The sequence below is a fragment of the Centroberyx affinis genome, unplaced genomic scaffold (genome assembly GCF_046629955.1).
Source record: "Centroberyx affinis isolate AG114_WGS23_722 - 3 ecotype Tasmania unplaced genomic scaffold, CSIRO-AGI_Caff_v1 ptg000801l_1, whole genome shotgun sequence".
NCBI classification, from domain to species: domain Eukaryota; kingdom Metazoa; phylum Chordata; class Actinopteri; order Beryciformes; family Berycidae; genus Centroberyx; species Centroberyx affinis.
In genome coordinates, this window is record NW_027279405.1 from 469,422 (window position 1) to 487,063 (window position 17,642).

Here is a 17,642-nt window from a genome sequence, read left to right on the forward strand (position 1 = left end):
AACTCAGTGGAGAGTGGCTTGCCAAAATCAACCTGCATGACATGGCTCTAGCACTCCTAATGGCTTTGCAGTAACACTGATGGACAGGATGGATGTGTACTTTGATTAGCGTGGCTTCTCACTCGTTGATAGTCATTATCTAGATTCAGCCTTATCTTTTTGGGGATGTTTGGACTGCCGATAAGTAGACCTCAGAAGACATCCATTTCTATCCTACCTGCTGTGTATATACTGGAGAGGCCCCCTCCCATTTGAGCATGATTGACTTTGACATTGTTGCTGTGTGTGTGCGTGTGTGTGTGGGTGCGTGCACACTTCGTGTTTGTGTGCACGCGTGCGTGTGTTACCAGGATGCCGGCAGAGAGACCTGTGTCTACCCTCTCCCTGAGCCCCAGGACCTTTTCCAGGCCTCCCAGATGAAGTTTGAGGACTTTCAGAGAGACCTCCGCAAGCTGAGGAAAGACCTCAACGGTACGGCCGCCAACCACCTCCCCACAAATGTTTTCCTTCTCTTTGAGCACATCCAAAACCTTTAAACTGCATATTTACAACACGCTTACCAGGTAGTAAACTTGAATCGATGCTGGTTATGGCAGGTGTCATATCATGTTTACGAGACCCTCACATGGAGATTTATGAAGCCATAAATTATGCATTAATCCACCCACATATCTCCTACCACAACGGAAAGAATCTCCTAAACGTGACCAGCTATGGTCATGTTTGGATCGCAGGAGCGGGTCAACAGAGAGATAGCATCTGTTTGTCGTACAGACGACTTAACCAGAAGCAGATGTGAGTTGTCAGACATAGACTCCTGTTGGACCCGGCATGCCTTTACTGTCCTCATGAAGCAGAGATCAAAATATAGAGGGGCCAAGGTCAGGGAACTTCCACTACCTGTGTACCCAATCCAAGGTCCATCAGCTATTCACTGAACGGGAAGAGGCTCTCTTAAAGCTCCGCTGAATCACCTCACTGACCCTGGAAACCACAAACCTCTGAAAGGTGATTATGAGAGAGTTTTAAAGAGAACTCCAGAAAATGCCAACAAGTCTCTCTGCATATGTTGTGTGTGATCACTTTGCCTAGTAGGGTCATAAAAATGATTCACTGATGGACTGATTTACTTGACTAATTGATTATTTAATTCATCCATTCATTCCTTTATTCATTTATTCATTTATCTCTCAGTTGTTCAATCAATTGATTCATTGACAGATGGGTTAATTTATTTCATAACATATTATGATTATTATGCCCCTTGTACCAACCAGCTTCTATGTTATGAACCTATTGTCACTATCGGGTGAAAACTTTGTATCACCAGTAATATATAAACTTTTCAGGAACCAAGAATAACAGCCTTGTTTGTAGCTTGACCACCATGCTTTTTTTTTTATTTATCCAATGGGGTTTTGAAAGGGTTTCATAAGCCCAAGGATCAAAGAATTATCTAAACCCATAGAGAACCATGTAATCCTTCAAGTGAAGTTAAAATTGGAGTTACAAGGTGTTCACATGACAACAGCAATATGTTAAGATTAAGCAAGGTGCTGCATTTTGGCTAAGTAAACATATAAAAGACACTAATATGAAATTCTATGCAGTGCTCAAACTAGGCTGGGAGTTTTTTGTAAAGTCACTGCCTATATATCATAACGACAAAGGGCTCAGAACAAGTGTGGAAATCAGATTATGCTCAGAGAAACCAAGCTGATTGGTTGAGTCAAAAAAAATAAATAAATCAGTGCAGCCTAATGAACAAGGCAATGGGGAAATACTTACTTTCATTACTCAGTCTTAAATCACTCAGCACTTATAACACTTTCCAAGGATTCAAGGGCCTGCAGGTGGTAAAAAGCTAATGTGTGTTCCGGTGCATGCGTGACCGTGTATACACAATGCAGAGTGTGCACACGTGTGAGTGTGTGTGTGTGTGCTTGCAACTCGATCAACAATAATTCCCAAAACTTGGTCTGTTCTCTATCACATTTTATGCATCTGTGCTGCTAAACCAATCAGGTCTCTGATCCATGTTGTCTCGCCAAATATTGTTTTTCCTCTACTACAATCAATCTTTTGACTGCTCATTATTTGCAATTCATAAAGATGGAGTTGCTCACAGGGGAAATGGACTTGCGTCTGCTTTGCCGTCAATGGCAGTGCCACATGATGGTCCTGCATAAATGCATCATCACATGTTCTACCTGCAGAGCTCTTCATTAGCTAGCAGAGCGAGCTGAGCGCTCTAACAGACGTGGCTTCGATGACAGTTCCCCGAGGGGGGTTCCGATAGGTAGGCGGCTCAGAAATGTGCTTGGCCGGCCCGAAGGACATCAGCGAGCTGCGCAGTGCAGCTAGCTCGCTCTGTACCTTCAGAGGAGGCACCATATGGTCTACGAATTACCATTTGCCCGGTCCCCACCTCCCCATTCCCCATTCCCCATTCCCTTAGCCCCTCATGGCCCCTCCGCCTCCAAGGCCTTGAGCGTAAGAGTTGTGGAGCCATCATGGTTCCAGATAGAGCGTGACTCCGGGGTTCTCTGGGGATCAGAGCACGGGCCGGCATAGTTCCTCGGGGTGTCTTATTGGTCATTATGGGTCATTAAGGCTTTGCTGACGAACACTTATTCAGCAGAAATCTATCATGTTAACCCGTACCAGAATGAAATATACCTTAGTTTATAGCATGGATTTTTGCTGATTCTGAAAGTGTGAACTCTAGTTGAAACATTTTGAGGATCTGAACAGAAAAAATTTAATAAATGAAAAATATGCAATTAAATTGCAACAAAGATGCTGGATGAGACACTAATGCTGTTGCACTGTAAAATTTTCTTCTCCAATCTCATTATCATCCCTTGTTCTTCCAGCATGCTCGGCTGAGACAGAGAAAGTGTGTAAGGTCTCCTCCGAAGAGAACCTGCAACCCTTCAAGGAGAAGATGGATGAGTTTCTGTGTCAAGGTGAGTCCATTTTCAGAATCAATTGAACTTGATGACTATTGACATAATTAATGGTCTCATTAAATATGATGAGACCGACTAAGGTCAGACCCTTTGGATCACTGGAGGATCATAGACTCATGTGGCCTTGTCTTGTGTGACTATTACCAAGAGACTAGAGATTAAAACTGACACGCAAACCATTCCTCCCACCTCGTTCAACAAGTAGTCTATAGTGATATACACTAAGCTGAAAATTCCTCTATGGTGTGAGAGCATCTGAAATGGGTCAGTGATCAACACGCTATAAGTCTTCGAAGCGGTCCACTGCAGATGCATTTCCAAATCTGTGTCACGCTGTTTTGCTGGTTGATATACACAAGAGTACACTCAGTGTAGTTTCCATAGGGATTTCTGTTTATCTCAGGGTGTATTGAATAACTCACAGCTATTGTTTCAGCTACGTCTATCTGCTCTGATGGATTATGACTGCACTTGGTAGCTGGGTCTTTTATCTTGATCTCTACCTTATAAAACAAACTGTATCTTGCTCTGCCTCAAAGGAGGATTCAGGATGGCCGAACGTGAACCCATCGTGCAGCTTGTTAAACTGACTGCTGAGGACAGAACTGAGTGCTCGAGAGGCTGGAGTAAATGCTGTGCTAATGTGGTAAAACTTTGACTCATCAGGCACATGAACTCCTTCTCTTAGCACTGTAGATTCTGTTACATACTTCTGTCACATATCTTCCTCTATAACTATTTGTCCTTGTTCCTGTAGTTCAAAGTACTTTTGTTGCTGCCTCAGTTTGCTGTCCTAATATCCTCCAAGGGTTCCCTTTTTTTCCATCAGGGAAATGACAGAGAGGAATGGAAGCACCCCCTTGCCTCCGTCGTTCACCCTCTCTTTCTTTCCATCCCTCCTTCCCTCATATCGGGAAAGCAAATAAACACTTCACAGTGAGGTGTTTAGTAAGAGGGCTGTTAAAACAGGGATGATGTATTATCGGTGAAACCAAGGGTGGATGATGAATCTACCTACAGAGTGCTTCCTCTGCCATATGCCATAGTTGTTTTCACTCCACCTTGTCATTGGTTATTGTCCTTCATCCCAGATCACTTCAGCAGACATCATTAGGCCAGGCTAAAGACAGCATTTCTGCGGTACTTTAATCCCTACCTGCTAATTCTTAAGTAGGCTACCAGTCATTTAAATTGTAACATTTTCACCATACTACATCATTCACTGAAAAAGGCCTTCATGATGAAATGTATAATTTTATTCCACATCCATTGGTATGGCCTGCAAAGTCCGTAGAAAATGTAGCAGTGTTTATCTGTCATGTCTAGCAGACATCATATAACCATGCTTTTATCTCCATAATCTGACATCTACAACAATATTGATATACTGTGATCCACTTCAAAGGTGTAAGACTTAGTTTGTTATGCTTGTTTTAACATAACAAGCCAAATGTCATTCTTTGTGTTGCATTGGCTTTGAGGCTGGCTGCATTCAGTTGACTGTGACCAATCTTTCTGAAGGACCCAGCTCACGGGCCTCTACCCAACTGCTTTTGTATTCAAATGAGAGGATAATATATAGCATATGTTCTTTCGCGGTATCGCTCACTGTCCTGGAGTTGCATTTTAAAGGAAGTCTGTAGATGAAAGCATCTCTCCCACTTCCATTCTCCCTCTCTCTTTCTCTTTGAGAGAAATATGGGAGCTTTCGCTTTGATGCAAATGACGAGGTTTTTCCTCTGAGAGCAGAATGTAAGCACCGTAAGGTGGACATGTGACTCGGAAGGCTCCAGACAGAATTCTTGGGGTGCCTCCACTGCGGTGGTGAAAAAGAACAACAGCCAAATGTCTTATTTTTGTTATTTCTGTAATTTCTAAAAACCCTGGGGTTAAACAGTTTCTGGCTCCACAGTTTCAACCGCTTTTGTTTATTTTCTGACCATGAAACTAACCACAGAATAACAGTGGGAGCGGACTTGTTGGAGCTCCGCTGTTTGGTCTAGCTCGATTTTCCCCGCTCGCTTCACAAATTCTCATGCATGCAAGGCTTTGATGGAGCCTCTGTGACTAGCTAGAGAGCACTGGCCATGTGATAATCTGTTTCTGATGGACATAAAGATTAGTATGGCTGATGCCATGCTCTCCCTCCTTATTTTACCAACTAGAACCCTGTCTGTTAAGGATGTCTCATCAGTAGGCCCTCTGCAGCCGGTGGGCAAATGTGTCGGTTTGGTTTGTTGAATAGTGTCAGAAGTTATATTGATCTTCCATATTTCTAGATCTTGAATTTAGATTGTTCACAAGAACATCTTAAGTCATGTCCATGGAAAAAGCATGGTCCTGATATTGAGATGCTCTCTGGAAGCCCCATCCATTTTATTTATTGATCTGTCATCATTTATTGATGGGGCATAGGCAGAGAGAGAGAAGATTGTTGGCTCCAGAGTGATTTAGCACCCTGAAATGGTAAAGAATAGAGATGGTCCCATCAGATCTGTCAGAGATCCTTAGATGTGGCTCTGGCTTCAATTACACGTAGCAATCATATATTCCCGGGATAAGAGCAGGATAGAGATCTGTGCCAGGAAAGATTCCCTTTTCAGTCTACTGTCATGCCTGTCTCGGAAAGCCATAAAGAGACCATGGGTCATTTCTGATCACTTGACAGTTTAAGGCAGCAATGGCTTACAGATTATTGACTTCGAGGCTACAGAGAAGCTGCCTGGGAAAGAATTTAGCGTATAGCCTTTTGACCATTATACAGCACAGTGATCATATGAAGATATGGACCGGCAAACTCTTGAGTCCGACTATTTCTGAAAACAATATGGTTTTCCAAAAATAAGGAATGAAAAAATTGGATTGAGGTAATGATGTGTGCTTTGTGATATTTTAGAGAAAATGTGGAAAATCGGCCCGTGGTTCAGAGATTTGTTGAGGAATAGCTTCTGGCATTTTCCTGACTGAGGCTGTCACATTTGACTGCTGTTCTCTTATATCATAATTTATAACACAGTCAAAATGATCCTGATGACCCACCGAGATAAGTGTTGCGGCCTGCTGGAAATGTCTACTAATGTGTACCATAGTGTCCTGCTCTCTCTCTCTCTCTCTCTCTCTCTCTCTCTCTTTCTCTCTCTCTCTCTCTCTCTCTCTCTCTCTTTCTCTCTCTCTCTCTCTCTCCCTCTCACTCACACACAAACACGGGCAAGCACGCGCACACACATTCACACACAAACACACAGTCATCTGTCTCCATTCGAAGTAACCTTACACAAAGAAGCACTTGTCCAGCAATCTGCAGTACTCATTTGTCAATTGTGTAACCGTAGACAATCCAACACTCAATAACCTGGTGGCACACCACTGACCTTGTAGATGACTGTTGGTATAAGTAATGCTGACATGTGGAATCCTCTTGTATATACAGTATGCAGTGTAGGTGAAAGACACCTATTCTGATTCTGCTGTAAGAAATGTTCTAATCTGGTGCATTGCTCTTTACCTTCATCAAAATGTGTTTTTCTTTGCAGCCAAAACAGACCTGGAAACACAGGAGAAGCAGCTGGCAGACACTCAAAAGATGTAAGAGCTTTCTTTATGCGACGGTTCTTTGAAAAAAATTGTCTCATGGCGTCTCTTCCCCTGGAAAAATGAAAGCTTTTTCTCTTATTCCCCTGCACGGGTTTATGCCTTTGCTCAGGTGTCTAAGCTGTGATGCGAGTTGTAGATTGGAAGAGAAAAACAACACGGGATAATACGATACAATACAGTTTGATGTGATATGTTTTCTCTCTTCGGTGAAGAAATATAATCTTGCTGCTTTGTCAATATTTAGGTCTCCAGGTTACTTCAGTTACATGGTAGGTGCAGGTCGTCATGCGGGGCCTTAGGTAGACGGGAGGCCCCCTGTGCGGTGTCTGTGTTGTTTATCTAAGCAGAGCAAGAGTAGACAGCCTTGGCTCCAGGCTTCTGTTAACACTGGCTAGGAATGTGTTCCTATAGCACACTCCAAACAAAGAGACCCCAACCTGTCCGCTGTATTGATCAACCACGAATGGCCGCAACATTTGTCACTTTCACTCGTGCCCTCTCCTGCCTGATGCGCTCTCGACTGTCTCTTGATTTGTCTTTGTCTTCCAGTTGTATGTCTTCTTCTCTCCCCCTCTCTTTCCAACATGTGCAGTTTGTGTGCACACCCACAAACACACACATGCGTACACATACTGTACACATACACATACATACACACACTTTGCGGCAATGAATGCATTCTGTGTTCACTGTTTTGCTCTGAAATGCGCAGTCACCTTTAGTTTGTGTTTTTGCACATTAGCATTAAGAAGTCTGTGAAAAAAAGCATATTATTCCAAGATTAACTTTCACTTTAGCATATTTGCGTAAAGCTGCCAGGTTTCACAACAAATCAGTGTAGGTTTCTGTAATCTCCTCTTGTAATATTTTGGTCCTGAAGTAATGTTTTTGTTCTCTATCCACAGCTTCTTGGAGTTGAGCGTGTTCTTCTCGGTCAAGCCAAAAGCGGGAGAGAAGGAGGTTTCTCCAAACACTTTCTTCTCTGTCTGGCATGAGTTTTCCACTGATTTCAAAGACCAGTGGAAGAAGGAGAACAAACTGATGTTACAGGAACGGTGAGCAGACATCAGGGAGATGAAGTCCCTTCATTTCCTATTTCAGTTGAATATGACTTTATACTTGTTGGAAGATTCCTTCCTCTGACACCAGACATGACCCTACTGGCCTAATATCAAATCCTGCTAGGACATCTTCATATTTCTTCTTTTATATTTCAGGGCTTTTTCATTTGTACTGTCTGTGTCCTTGGGAAGGGTAGACCACTTTCTGTCCTTTAAAATATTCCAAAAGCGCCAAAGTTCCTACATTTGGAGTTCTACCCAGGCATGAGTTCCCAAACCATTAATAACTTAGAGTACATCTCGTGCTCACTGAAGATCCTATCAGATTCATTCAAATTCATGGAGGGAACAGAGTTTAAATGACCCGAATCTTTCTCCTCACCCCAGTAATGAAAAGAACACATGCGAGATCCAGTTAGCTTCCAGTGGTTTGATGAATATAAAGATACTATTGCATATGTCAACAAAAAGCAAATTGGTCCATTATGCCAAATGAAGATTGAATCATGATATGTATTTGTAAGACAGGCATAATGTCATGAGCTTTGCTTATTCAGTAGGAAAGAATAAAAACAAATTTGTAAGCATTAACTCTTTGCCCTTGTCTTAGGCCAACATCCCAGTTCTCTCTCTCTTCCTCTGCTGGTTTTTCTATTAGACTCCTAATGGAACTGTAGATATTAATTCTCACCTGCATTCCATGGAGCAAGCATGCAGCACTGGCACACACATGACATCCAGTTAATGAGCTGAGGCAGGATACATGTCTCAAATTCTGTGCTCGCTGTCAGTGCCAACATGCTGATCATTTTGCCTTTGTAAAGCGCAAATGACTAGTGACACTGCTGGCTCTCTCCTTGCAGTAGTAAACTAGAGTGAGTCATTTCAAAGTAGGAGGACTGGCCAACTGACAAACCAAGATTCTCCTGTCCAAATACCACATGGCCAGTCTGGACAGTCTAGCAGTTGGATTTCTTTTGTACTGTATAGCCATATTTTATGGTAAAAGACTATATTTCAGTGGGTTGAGCGTGTGTGTGTGTGTGTGTGTGTGTGTGTGTGTGTGTGTGTGTGTGTGTGTGTGTGTGCGTCTGCATGTGTTCATGCGTTCATGTGTGCATCCTAGTATTTGTACTTGCTAAGTATCTGTCCGTGTGTAAGATGACTAATGGTTAGTACTGGTCTTTTTCCAGGGTCAAAATGGCAGAGGAGTGCTTCAAGCAGGCCAGGGAGAAGGCCTCCTACAACGTCAAACCTAAACACGCAACTGGAATAGTACGTCTTTACTCTTCTTTTTCCATTTATGTTCCTCGCCTGTACACCTATCTCTGCTTATCCTTCCTTTTATTTCTATTTCTTTTCACCTGTGCCTCTCCTTTATTTTTTCTTCTATCGCTGCAAATCCTTTCCTCACCTGACTGACTCCATTCCATGCTAACACCTGTCAGTGTGTTAGAGAAACAAAACTCCTGGCTGTCTGCTATCATGTTAAGATGACTGCCAGTGCTGTAAATAAATCAGACCCTGTTCTTTACTCCGCAGAAAGCTAAGCTGGGTCAGAAGATCTGAAGCAGAGAATGGAAAATTATCATCACCAAGCATATTGCACAAACGCTGTTCGTACAATCAGATGTGGTTCATCAGTCATTTTTACAACATTTTTTGCTTTTATTGTTTGTTTTTAATTGATTTAGAGCTGTTGTTTATTGTGAGTCGGTCCAAAGTGGATATTGCATTGAAAGTGCGATGAAAAAGTATCAACATTCGCAACCACTATTTGGTACGATTTGATTTAGTTGAGTCATTTGCCAGAAAATGTTTTACAGCTTGAAATTTATAGTCATATCCAGCCTTCTGTCAGTATTTTTTAAGCCATATGTAGCCTACTTCCCTTTTTATTGCAATTTCTAAGCCTATGTTACAAGGAAAAGATGAACAGCTATACACTTCCTCTGTACGCCTCCGTCTCCCTCCATGAAGAAAAGCACAAGAGTTTATACATTTATATAGGTATACCTGCCATTTATATAGGTATACCTGCCAGACAGCAAGTGCCTTAAAGCACAGTGAAGTGGTCAAATGAGCGTCGCAGAAAAGAGCTTACTTTTCAAACATATCATCAGTCTAGTCTAGCCAAACTAGTCTTACTTAGGCTGAAACATGACAAATTTACTTTAGCTGAAATCATCATGTACTTCCATCAAGAGGGATGACACTCAAAGTGTTTCAGAACACAGTAATAATTAAAGCTACTGTTTATCTTCTTCAATGTGGTTCATTATGCTTTTCGTTCAAAAGTTTAAATAGTGTGATCTGAGAGAGACTTACTGTTCTTTTATACTTCAGTATTGTTGTACTTTTTATGTTTTATGCAAAATAATATGCAATTAGTGTTGCCTTTCCTATTGTGTGTGAATGTGATCTTGGCTGCCCATTATCCTGTTGGAGCAATATGACGTGACCCTCATGTGCAATACCAACAATGTGTTTTTGATTGAATACCTTTGACCATGAAAATATATATTTATTGAATAAGAGGAATAACATAAAATGTTAATAGCAATTCTGCTGTTGCTGTTGTTGTTGTTGTTTTTTTGTTTTTTTTATGTCAGCTTTCCAACCATAATATTATACTTTAATTGGTACAGAACTACATGCACTTTAAACACCACTGTTGTTTTATATGAAATAGATTTAATATACTTTTGACATACATTCTTACACACATACATAAAATATATATATTGCATTGCACCTCCATTACACATAATGCAATATAATTATTTACTGGCTAGTATATTTGTGGCAAATGTATATGGCCAATTTTGTGCCCAAGCAGATAGATGCCACTCGCTCTGGCTGTGTTGCAAAATTTTTCTCTAAAGCTTTTCCTTGACATCAAATTACACATCACAGGTGACACCATAGACATTAAGGAAAAGTTACAGGATAAAAGTCACAATGTTAAACCATAGGCAATTTCAAGACAGTCTCTCCTTCAGATTAAAACCTTACTGGCTATGTGAACTGTCTAATTAGATCCACTAGAAAAACATCTCTTATTACACAGAGTAATTCTGAGGAGTTCCACTATTTGTTTTTTGGGGACCCTCTCTGTTTAAGGGATTGCCTTTTTCGTATGGTCCCTCCCAGTAGAAATCCACTATAAAATATTTAGCTTGACTCTTGGATAACTCCTTTATCACAAAGGAAACAAAAGAATCTGGAGACACCCAGAAACGTACAGATAGTCAGGTAATCATGTCTTGTGAAATGAAACTATGAAACATTATTTAACTTCTTAGAAAGAAGCGGGAGGAAACTCTGAGCTTGTCAAAGATTGCCTGCTTCATCATCAGTGTCTGTTGCACATCCACTCTGACCAGTGTCTTTCAACAGCGTCTGTTGTCATTTGTCAAGTTAAAGTCTACAACCAGCCGCCATAGCCACCAGTCTCTGATGAAGTCAAGGCTGAGCCACTCGACAATGCCGGTTCCATCTCTCAGAAGTCGCTTTGTGGGGCCAGCCGTCATGATGCAGGATAGTTCAGCTGGAGGCCAATCTCTCCTTGGAGAAGAAATTTGTGGATCTCTGTCCATGTTCGTGTTAACGCTCATATGATGTGATTTTATATCAGTTCAACTTAAAAAATCCTCCTCACAGTTTCACATTGCTGCTCACATCCACAGACATACATCGGCACTGTTTGACCCTCTGTACCTTACGGTGTCTGAATGGGGGCTGCAGGCCCGGACAGTCCAGCTGCACTGTGAGCTGTGTGACGCGGTGCGGCCTGCAGAAGGAGCAGGACTGGAACGGCTCCTGGGCCTTGTTGTGGCTTCTCCTTCCAGAACCGGAGACTGGGCCTCGATTTTGGCCTTGGCCCAAGCTGGGGCCCATATGGCGGGGGATGTAGAAGGAGTTGCACTGGCCATAGCAAAAGCGGTTGACCACAGTGCGGCTGCGGCAGCCCTCCTCACTGACTGTCTGACGGAGGGGCTGGGTCTTGCACCAGTCCCTGCGGAGGTAGCGGCGCTCCGTCACCACTAGCGCCTCCCGGCTAGAGGATAGCACCTCTGGTTTCCGTGGCAATAGCCGGTGGTGACGTTCTGAGGACAGGTTCCCTTTGGTCTTGTACGGGGATGGGATGGAACCCTGGGGGCGGAGCTTCCTGGTCTCTGCAGTAATGCAGAGCACCCCAGCCAGTAGGACTGGGAGGATGATTCTCCAAAGCATTCTGAAAAAAAAAAGAGACAAGTTACTATACTACATAAAAGGCAAGTTGGTTTCCAGTCAGTGAAACATCAAGTATGAATTGATGTTTCACTCATAAACTGTCACATGAACCAAATATAAAAATGATGTAGTAAGAATAGTCCACAGGTGGCACATATCAATCCTGAAGCTGGTGTCAGACATTCAGGCAGAGTGTGATGTTGCCCATCATGTTGAATCGCCTTCGCTCATGCAGTCTAGCCTCCCAGGCATCACTGAGGAAATGAATCCATCACCAGGGCCCCCATTTGTCAGCGTCTCTGTGTCATTACTTCTATTTGCTTTCCTCTCGGCTACGCAACTCTTCCAAAAATAAACAAAGCCCTGCCATCAAAGGATACACTTAAACACCCATAACGAGAAGGGGAAGTTGATTTTATTGGTCCCGTCGCCGGGTAAAATAATTAGGGCTTTGCTTACTCTAGTCATGAACTATGCCGCAGATATGTAAACAGGCATTAGAGAGGCCCATCTGCATGTTATTAGGGGAAGAGTTGGGGAACTCTACAGTACCCTTTGGGAATCCACTCTCCTACTCTGTGGTAATATTCTATGGAGCAAAGTGAACTGAGACTGACCCATAATGGCCATAATGACCATAGCATTTTCTGTCGTATGCTAGTACAAGAAAGACACTGTGTGATCAAGAGAAATAAAGTTTTTACCATCCAGGATCGTGTATGTGTCTGAGTGTACGCTGTCAGTGTTTGTGCCAGCACATTTTTGACCATCACTCAAGCATCTTTTCAGCAGATGTTGCTCTTGACAAGCATTGCATGACATCAAGTCAGAAAATCTGACTGAGAACCAAACTGCCTCAAGGCCATTGGCTGCTCCTATTCACTGACTCTTCTTTGCTGTGCAAATTTCTACATCCTCTTTCTTTCTCTCCTGGACTTGGAACTCACTCTGACATGGAACAAATGACTTTATCATAATCCACTTTGTTTTTTGCCTCCTTTTTTTCTGCCCTTGACCCCGGGGTCATGGCAGCTCTGTCCGGTTATGCAGGAGAAATCAAGTCTCTATATCACTGTCCCAGCAGCACTCGCTGTAAGCTAGACAGCAGCTGTTTCTTTATGGAGTTTGTCCACCCAACAGAGATGTAGTATGAATTCTAAATAGACTTCTTCTATATTCTTCCCCTATAGGAAATCCTGTAGTGCATAAAAGGTTGGAGAGATGTGCTGGAGTTATGCAGACACAGAAGAGCTACTTTATAGCGCAAATCTGATATTCTTTTGATTGTCTGAACACAGAGAAAACACATGGAATCTGTTTTTTTTCCACTGGTTAGATTCTCATGAGGAGATCAGACCTGTGCAACAGGAAGTAAGAAATGTATTTTTTTTTTTTTTTTTTTTTTTTTACATTCAGCCAAGTAATCAGATTTAGGAACCCTATACTTAAATCAAGTCTAGAGGTGAAATTGTGACATTTTCCATTTCAGGATGTCAAGGAGAACGACTCATTGGCAAATGCATTTTTGAAATCAACTTTGCAATGGAAGCACTGTAGCAGAAGGAATGGGTTTTTTGCCAAAAATAACTATCCTGAAATATCTTCATCATGACTGCACACACATTTTCGTAGAGCATACACACACACATGCCAGCACACACACACACACACACACACGCACACACACACACACACAGACACACACACACACACACACACACACACAGACACAAACCATGCAGTTAGAATAACTAAACCAAAGACTCCCGCTGGGTCCTTCCACCACCTACTGCATCAGAGAGTCGTGACCCCACTCCATCTTCCACTGATCTACCCTCCATCTATAACACAGTCTCATTTGTCTTTAGCAGCAACGTCTTATTCCTGCTGACTGCATATCTAAATGTATGAACCCCTGGTCAGGAGAACAGGCTGTGCTTCTGTGTGCAAGTTCCTTCTCTCTTTCCCTATTCCCCAGCTATTCATCGGTTAAGAGGGACCCCATCCACAGGCTCCGGTGAGTTACAAGGCCCTGGGGGCTTTGCAGGGACGACCTGACCGACTGTGTACATAGGGCATGACGGATGGCCCATACAGTCAGCGGCCTCGCTCCCTCTCCACTTCCAAACTCGGCCTAAGTATGATAGCGCCGGCCCTGCCAAGCTATCCTCATCAATCTCTGCAGCAAGACAAATTGCGGTTTTGGGGTTGGGATCGGGGGGCTTTGGGGGGAGCGCTGAGGTGGATGGGTGGGTGGGTGGTGGGTTGGAGGTTAGTGGTTGGGGTTAGGAGATAGAAGGAAACAGGCTGAAGGAATGGTGGGGTTTGGGACAGTGGGTAATGATAGTCTACAGAGAGACCCGCTGGGAAACAAAACCAAATCCACTGGGGCTTTATGTATATGCCTTTCTCCCCCACTGTATAACTCTGTCAGCCTGGCCCTCTCTCTCTCTCTCTCTGTCTGTCTCTCTGTCTGTCTCTGTCACTCTATCTGTCTGTCTTTCGTTCACGCACGCACTAATCATCACAGAAAGCCGGAGACGGAAGGAGACTGTGGTTTTGTGTGTTAATGCTGAGACAGAACTGAACCGGACCTTTCTGTCTGCTAAACACTAATATTGTCCACAAACACAGCCTTATGTTTTACCAGAACCACAAATACTTGGGGGATACGCTTCGCTGAACTGTGGCAGACCTTGGTTCCAAAATTCAGACCTCTAATGAAATTACAAATACCAGAAACAAATACCAGAGACTGCTGAGCTAGACACAAGCCTTTTTTGAAAACAGCTATTATCATCAGTGGGAACTTGTTATGTTTTGTTTTTCAGAATGGCATTATAATACCCCGGTAATGTTTTTTGTCTGTGTAACAGTGGTTCCTATTTTCAGAGCTCAAAGTGAAATAAAAACAAAGCCGGCCATAGACGTCTCCAGACGCTTCTAGATATTTTAGTATTTCAGTTATTCCGTTGAAATTCAGTCAGTAATTGAAAGAAGAATGTAGAATCATTTCAAGACATTCAAATTTGCACACAGATGTACTACCACTAAGCCCTGCAAAACGTCTTCCCAGCATGTCTTCAAAGGCAGGTTAAAACAAACAAAACCTGATGCCTCAATTATTGGTGCGTCAGAAAGTCTCATACACAGACTGGTAAGTGCAGTTAATTACAGTAGAACTGCATTTAATTCACCGTGCAGCTCAAACCTCATTCACACACGTAAAGACACATGCACACACACACACATACACATGACCACACACGTGCATACGCATACACACGCAGACGGATGCAAACACACATATATAGGACATAAGGAGAGGGAGAAGGAGGGAGAGAGAGAACAGAGGGAGAGAGAGAGGTAAATGAAATGTTTTCACTTGGAGCCAATTACACAGAGAGGAACCATGTCATTATCTGCATTTGCGGATTGTATTTTCCCAAACTGCACTCGGCTGTTGGCTCATTAACAGTTGGGGAAAAACCTCCATTTGGGGGCTTTGCTGTGTAAATGCGTCTAATGCCAATATAGCCAGGAGGCTGCTTAAGGCACTTTGGGCAGCCATTTGTCACCACAATCCATCTTGGTAATGACTAGCAGCCCAGATACAATACTTTCCAAGCTAAGTATTGGCAAAGATGTAAGGCAACTCCTTTGCCTCTACGACATCAAGAGCTTCAGCTTGGGATGAGGCGCAGTAAGAGATGCTATGATAGTACAGGGTTTCCCATTTGGCTGGCAGCTTTTAAGAACCGTAGCTGCCGTGTATAACACCACCTCCCACTGTCACTTCAAGTGGTGTGATTTGACCCTGCTCACTGGTTGAAAAGTAGTTCTGTTACACACTTTTAAGCCCTAAATATTGCTAACAAGCCACGTGGAAGTCCTGTTGGCTTAACAGTTGAATAGATGTTGAAAACCAAAGCTTTGATTTCGACAGAAACAGTTCAAGAGTTGATTGCCCAAATTACAGCATTACTCTGCCTGTTCAATCTGCTTTTCTCAGTGTTTTATAATAATGTATTAACGTTACAAAATGTTGACTTCAAGTGTTGAGAAAGTCGTAGAGCCTTCTATCAAATACCAGTTTTCATAGCTTTAGACACTTACAATAAAGCTGCGTTTTCTGTTGCTAAAGGAACCGTAATGTGTCTGTGTGCTAAATCCTCTTTGACATCAGAGCAGACTGTACAAGGTGGTGCAGTCACCGGGGCTGTAAGACGGATCAGAAGGCAAGCTCCCTGCCATTCACCACACACACACGCACACGCACACACACACACACACACACATAAACATACACACGAGTACACACAAATTCAAGCATGATTGCACACACATATGTACACACACGCAGACATGGGCACACACACACACACAAACCACATAAACACACACACAAGGATATACACCTGCACTCATACTCAGAGAGAAAGAGAGACAAACAGAATGAGATTATTTTGTACACACACTCAATAATGATTTACTATGCACATTGACATTGTTATCTTTCATTCTCTATATTAACATATTGACTTGAAAAACTAAAATGGCTCTCACTCTCACTGAGAAGTACAACCTATTGTCATCACTCACTAATTCTCTCACTCACTATACTAATTCCCTCAAACCCCCGCTCTCTAATTATAGTCATTTGGTAGACACTTTTATCCACAGCACCTTACAATACCTTGAAGGCTTACATTTTTATTATGGGTGGCCCCGGTGGGAATCAAACCCCCAACACTGACAGTGTTAGTGAATTGTTGTACAACTACTGCCATTCAAATTACATGGCACTGCACTTCAGTTAGTCACTCGGTGAGTCATTGAGTCTCTTACTCAGTCTCACCATCACTCAATCAGTCTGTTCCTACAGACTTATTCAAGGCGCTCACTTAGGATATGTATAACCGAAACCCACTGATCTACATTATTCCCAGTGAATACAAATGGGGCATGGTAGGGGAGTATGTAATCACTATTCCTTTACATACACTGCAAAAAATGTCTCTGTTCTTGTGTAATTTTATATCTTAAAATCTTTTTTTTCTTTAAGCAAGTGAAAAAATCTGTCCATGGAGTAGGATAATTTCACTTGTTTCAGATCAACTTGTGTCAAGAGTTTTCTGGAATCAAGTGACATTATCTTGATACAAGTGAATACCAGTTGATACTTGATATTTTAAAACATTGTCACTTCTGGAAAGTTCTTGCAACAAGTAAAACTGCTCTGAAACAGATTAATTTATCTCACCCCACTGGCTGATTTTCTTTTTCACTTTTAAGTAAAAATAATTTTAGTACTCAATACTAAATTAAATGAAAGACTCTTTAAGAGGAATATGCTTTGCAATGTTTCCATTCATAAAATGTTAAAGATGAAAAAAAAACCTGATGAAACCGAATTAAAGAACCTAATGACAGTGGAACAAACAGTATGGTTTGTGTACCTGTTGCCACAGCGTGCAGCGGGACAGCAACGTGTTGAGGATGCAGTCAGGGCAGGTTGTCCACCTTCAATGGTCCTCGCGTCCGCTTCCAGGTTTTGGTTTCCATGGCAACATGAGCTGTAGTATCCTTAGGCTTGTCCTTTTTGTTCCCTCTAAGGACTGAAGTTCTTGGATGTGATCAGTTTTCCATCTTCAGCTGCTGGTCTTTTCTCTTTCTTCCTCACTTTCTCTCTCAGTCTGTTATTTGCTGATGTTCTAGACAGTAGCTCCAGGTTTCAGTCAGAGCGAGCCCATATCCTAGTTCTGTGGAGACTCTGGCT

At 42.5% G+C, this 17,642-nt stretch overlaps 2 protein-coding genes across 2 annotated transcripts in view; one reads left to right on the forward strand and one right to left on the reverse strand.

The window, feature by feature from the left end:
* fmn2a (formin 2a) overlaps window positions 1–10,089 on the forward strand; it is a 40,640-nt gene extending 30,551 nt beyond the window's left edge. The window contains exons 12-17 of the mRNA XM_071520407.1: window positions 351–471; window positions 2,877–2,969; window positions 6,506–6,557; window positions 7,472–7,621; window positions 8,821–8,902; window positions 9,170–10,089. Of these exons, the coding sequence (XP_071376508.1) occupies window positions 351–471; window positions 2,877–2,969; window positions 6,506–6,557; window positions 7,472–7,621; window positions 8,821–8,902; window positions 9,170–9,196 (525 nt within the window). The 3' untranslated portion in view covers window positions 9,197–10,089. The remainder of the gene's footprint in view (window positions 1–350; window positions 472–2,876; window positions 2,970–6,505; window positions 6,558–7,471; window positions 7,622–8,820; window positions 8,903–9,169) is intronic.
* A 195-nt stretch (window positions 10,090–10,284) lies between these two features.
* On the reverse strand, window positions 10,285–17,642 carry LOC139644911 (gremlin-2-like). The gene is made up of 2 exons (XM_071520447.1): window positions 17,323–17,642; window positions 10,285–11,864 (listed from the first exon to the last, which is right to left on the reverse strand). The coding sequence occupies exon 2, from the start codon at window positions 11,861–11,863 to the stop codon at window positions 11,285–11,287; it is 579 nt and encodes a 192-aa protein (XP_071376548.1). The 5' UTR covers window position 11,864; window positions 17,323–17,642; the 3' UTR covers window positions 10,285–11,284.

Coding starts and splice junctions, on each gene's coding strand:
- LOC139644911 (XM_071520447.1), bottom strand. CDS start 11,863: ATGCTTTGGAGAATCATCCTCCCAGTCCTACTGGCTGGGGTGCTCTGC.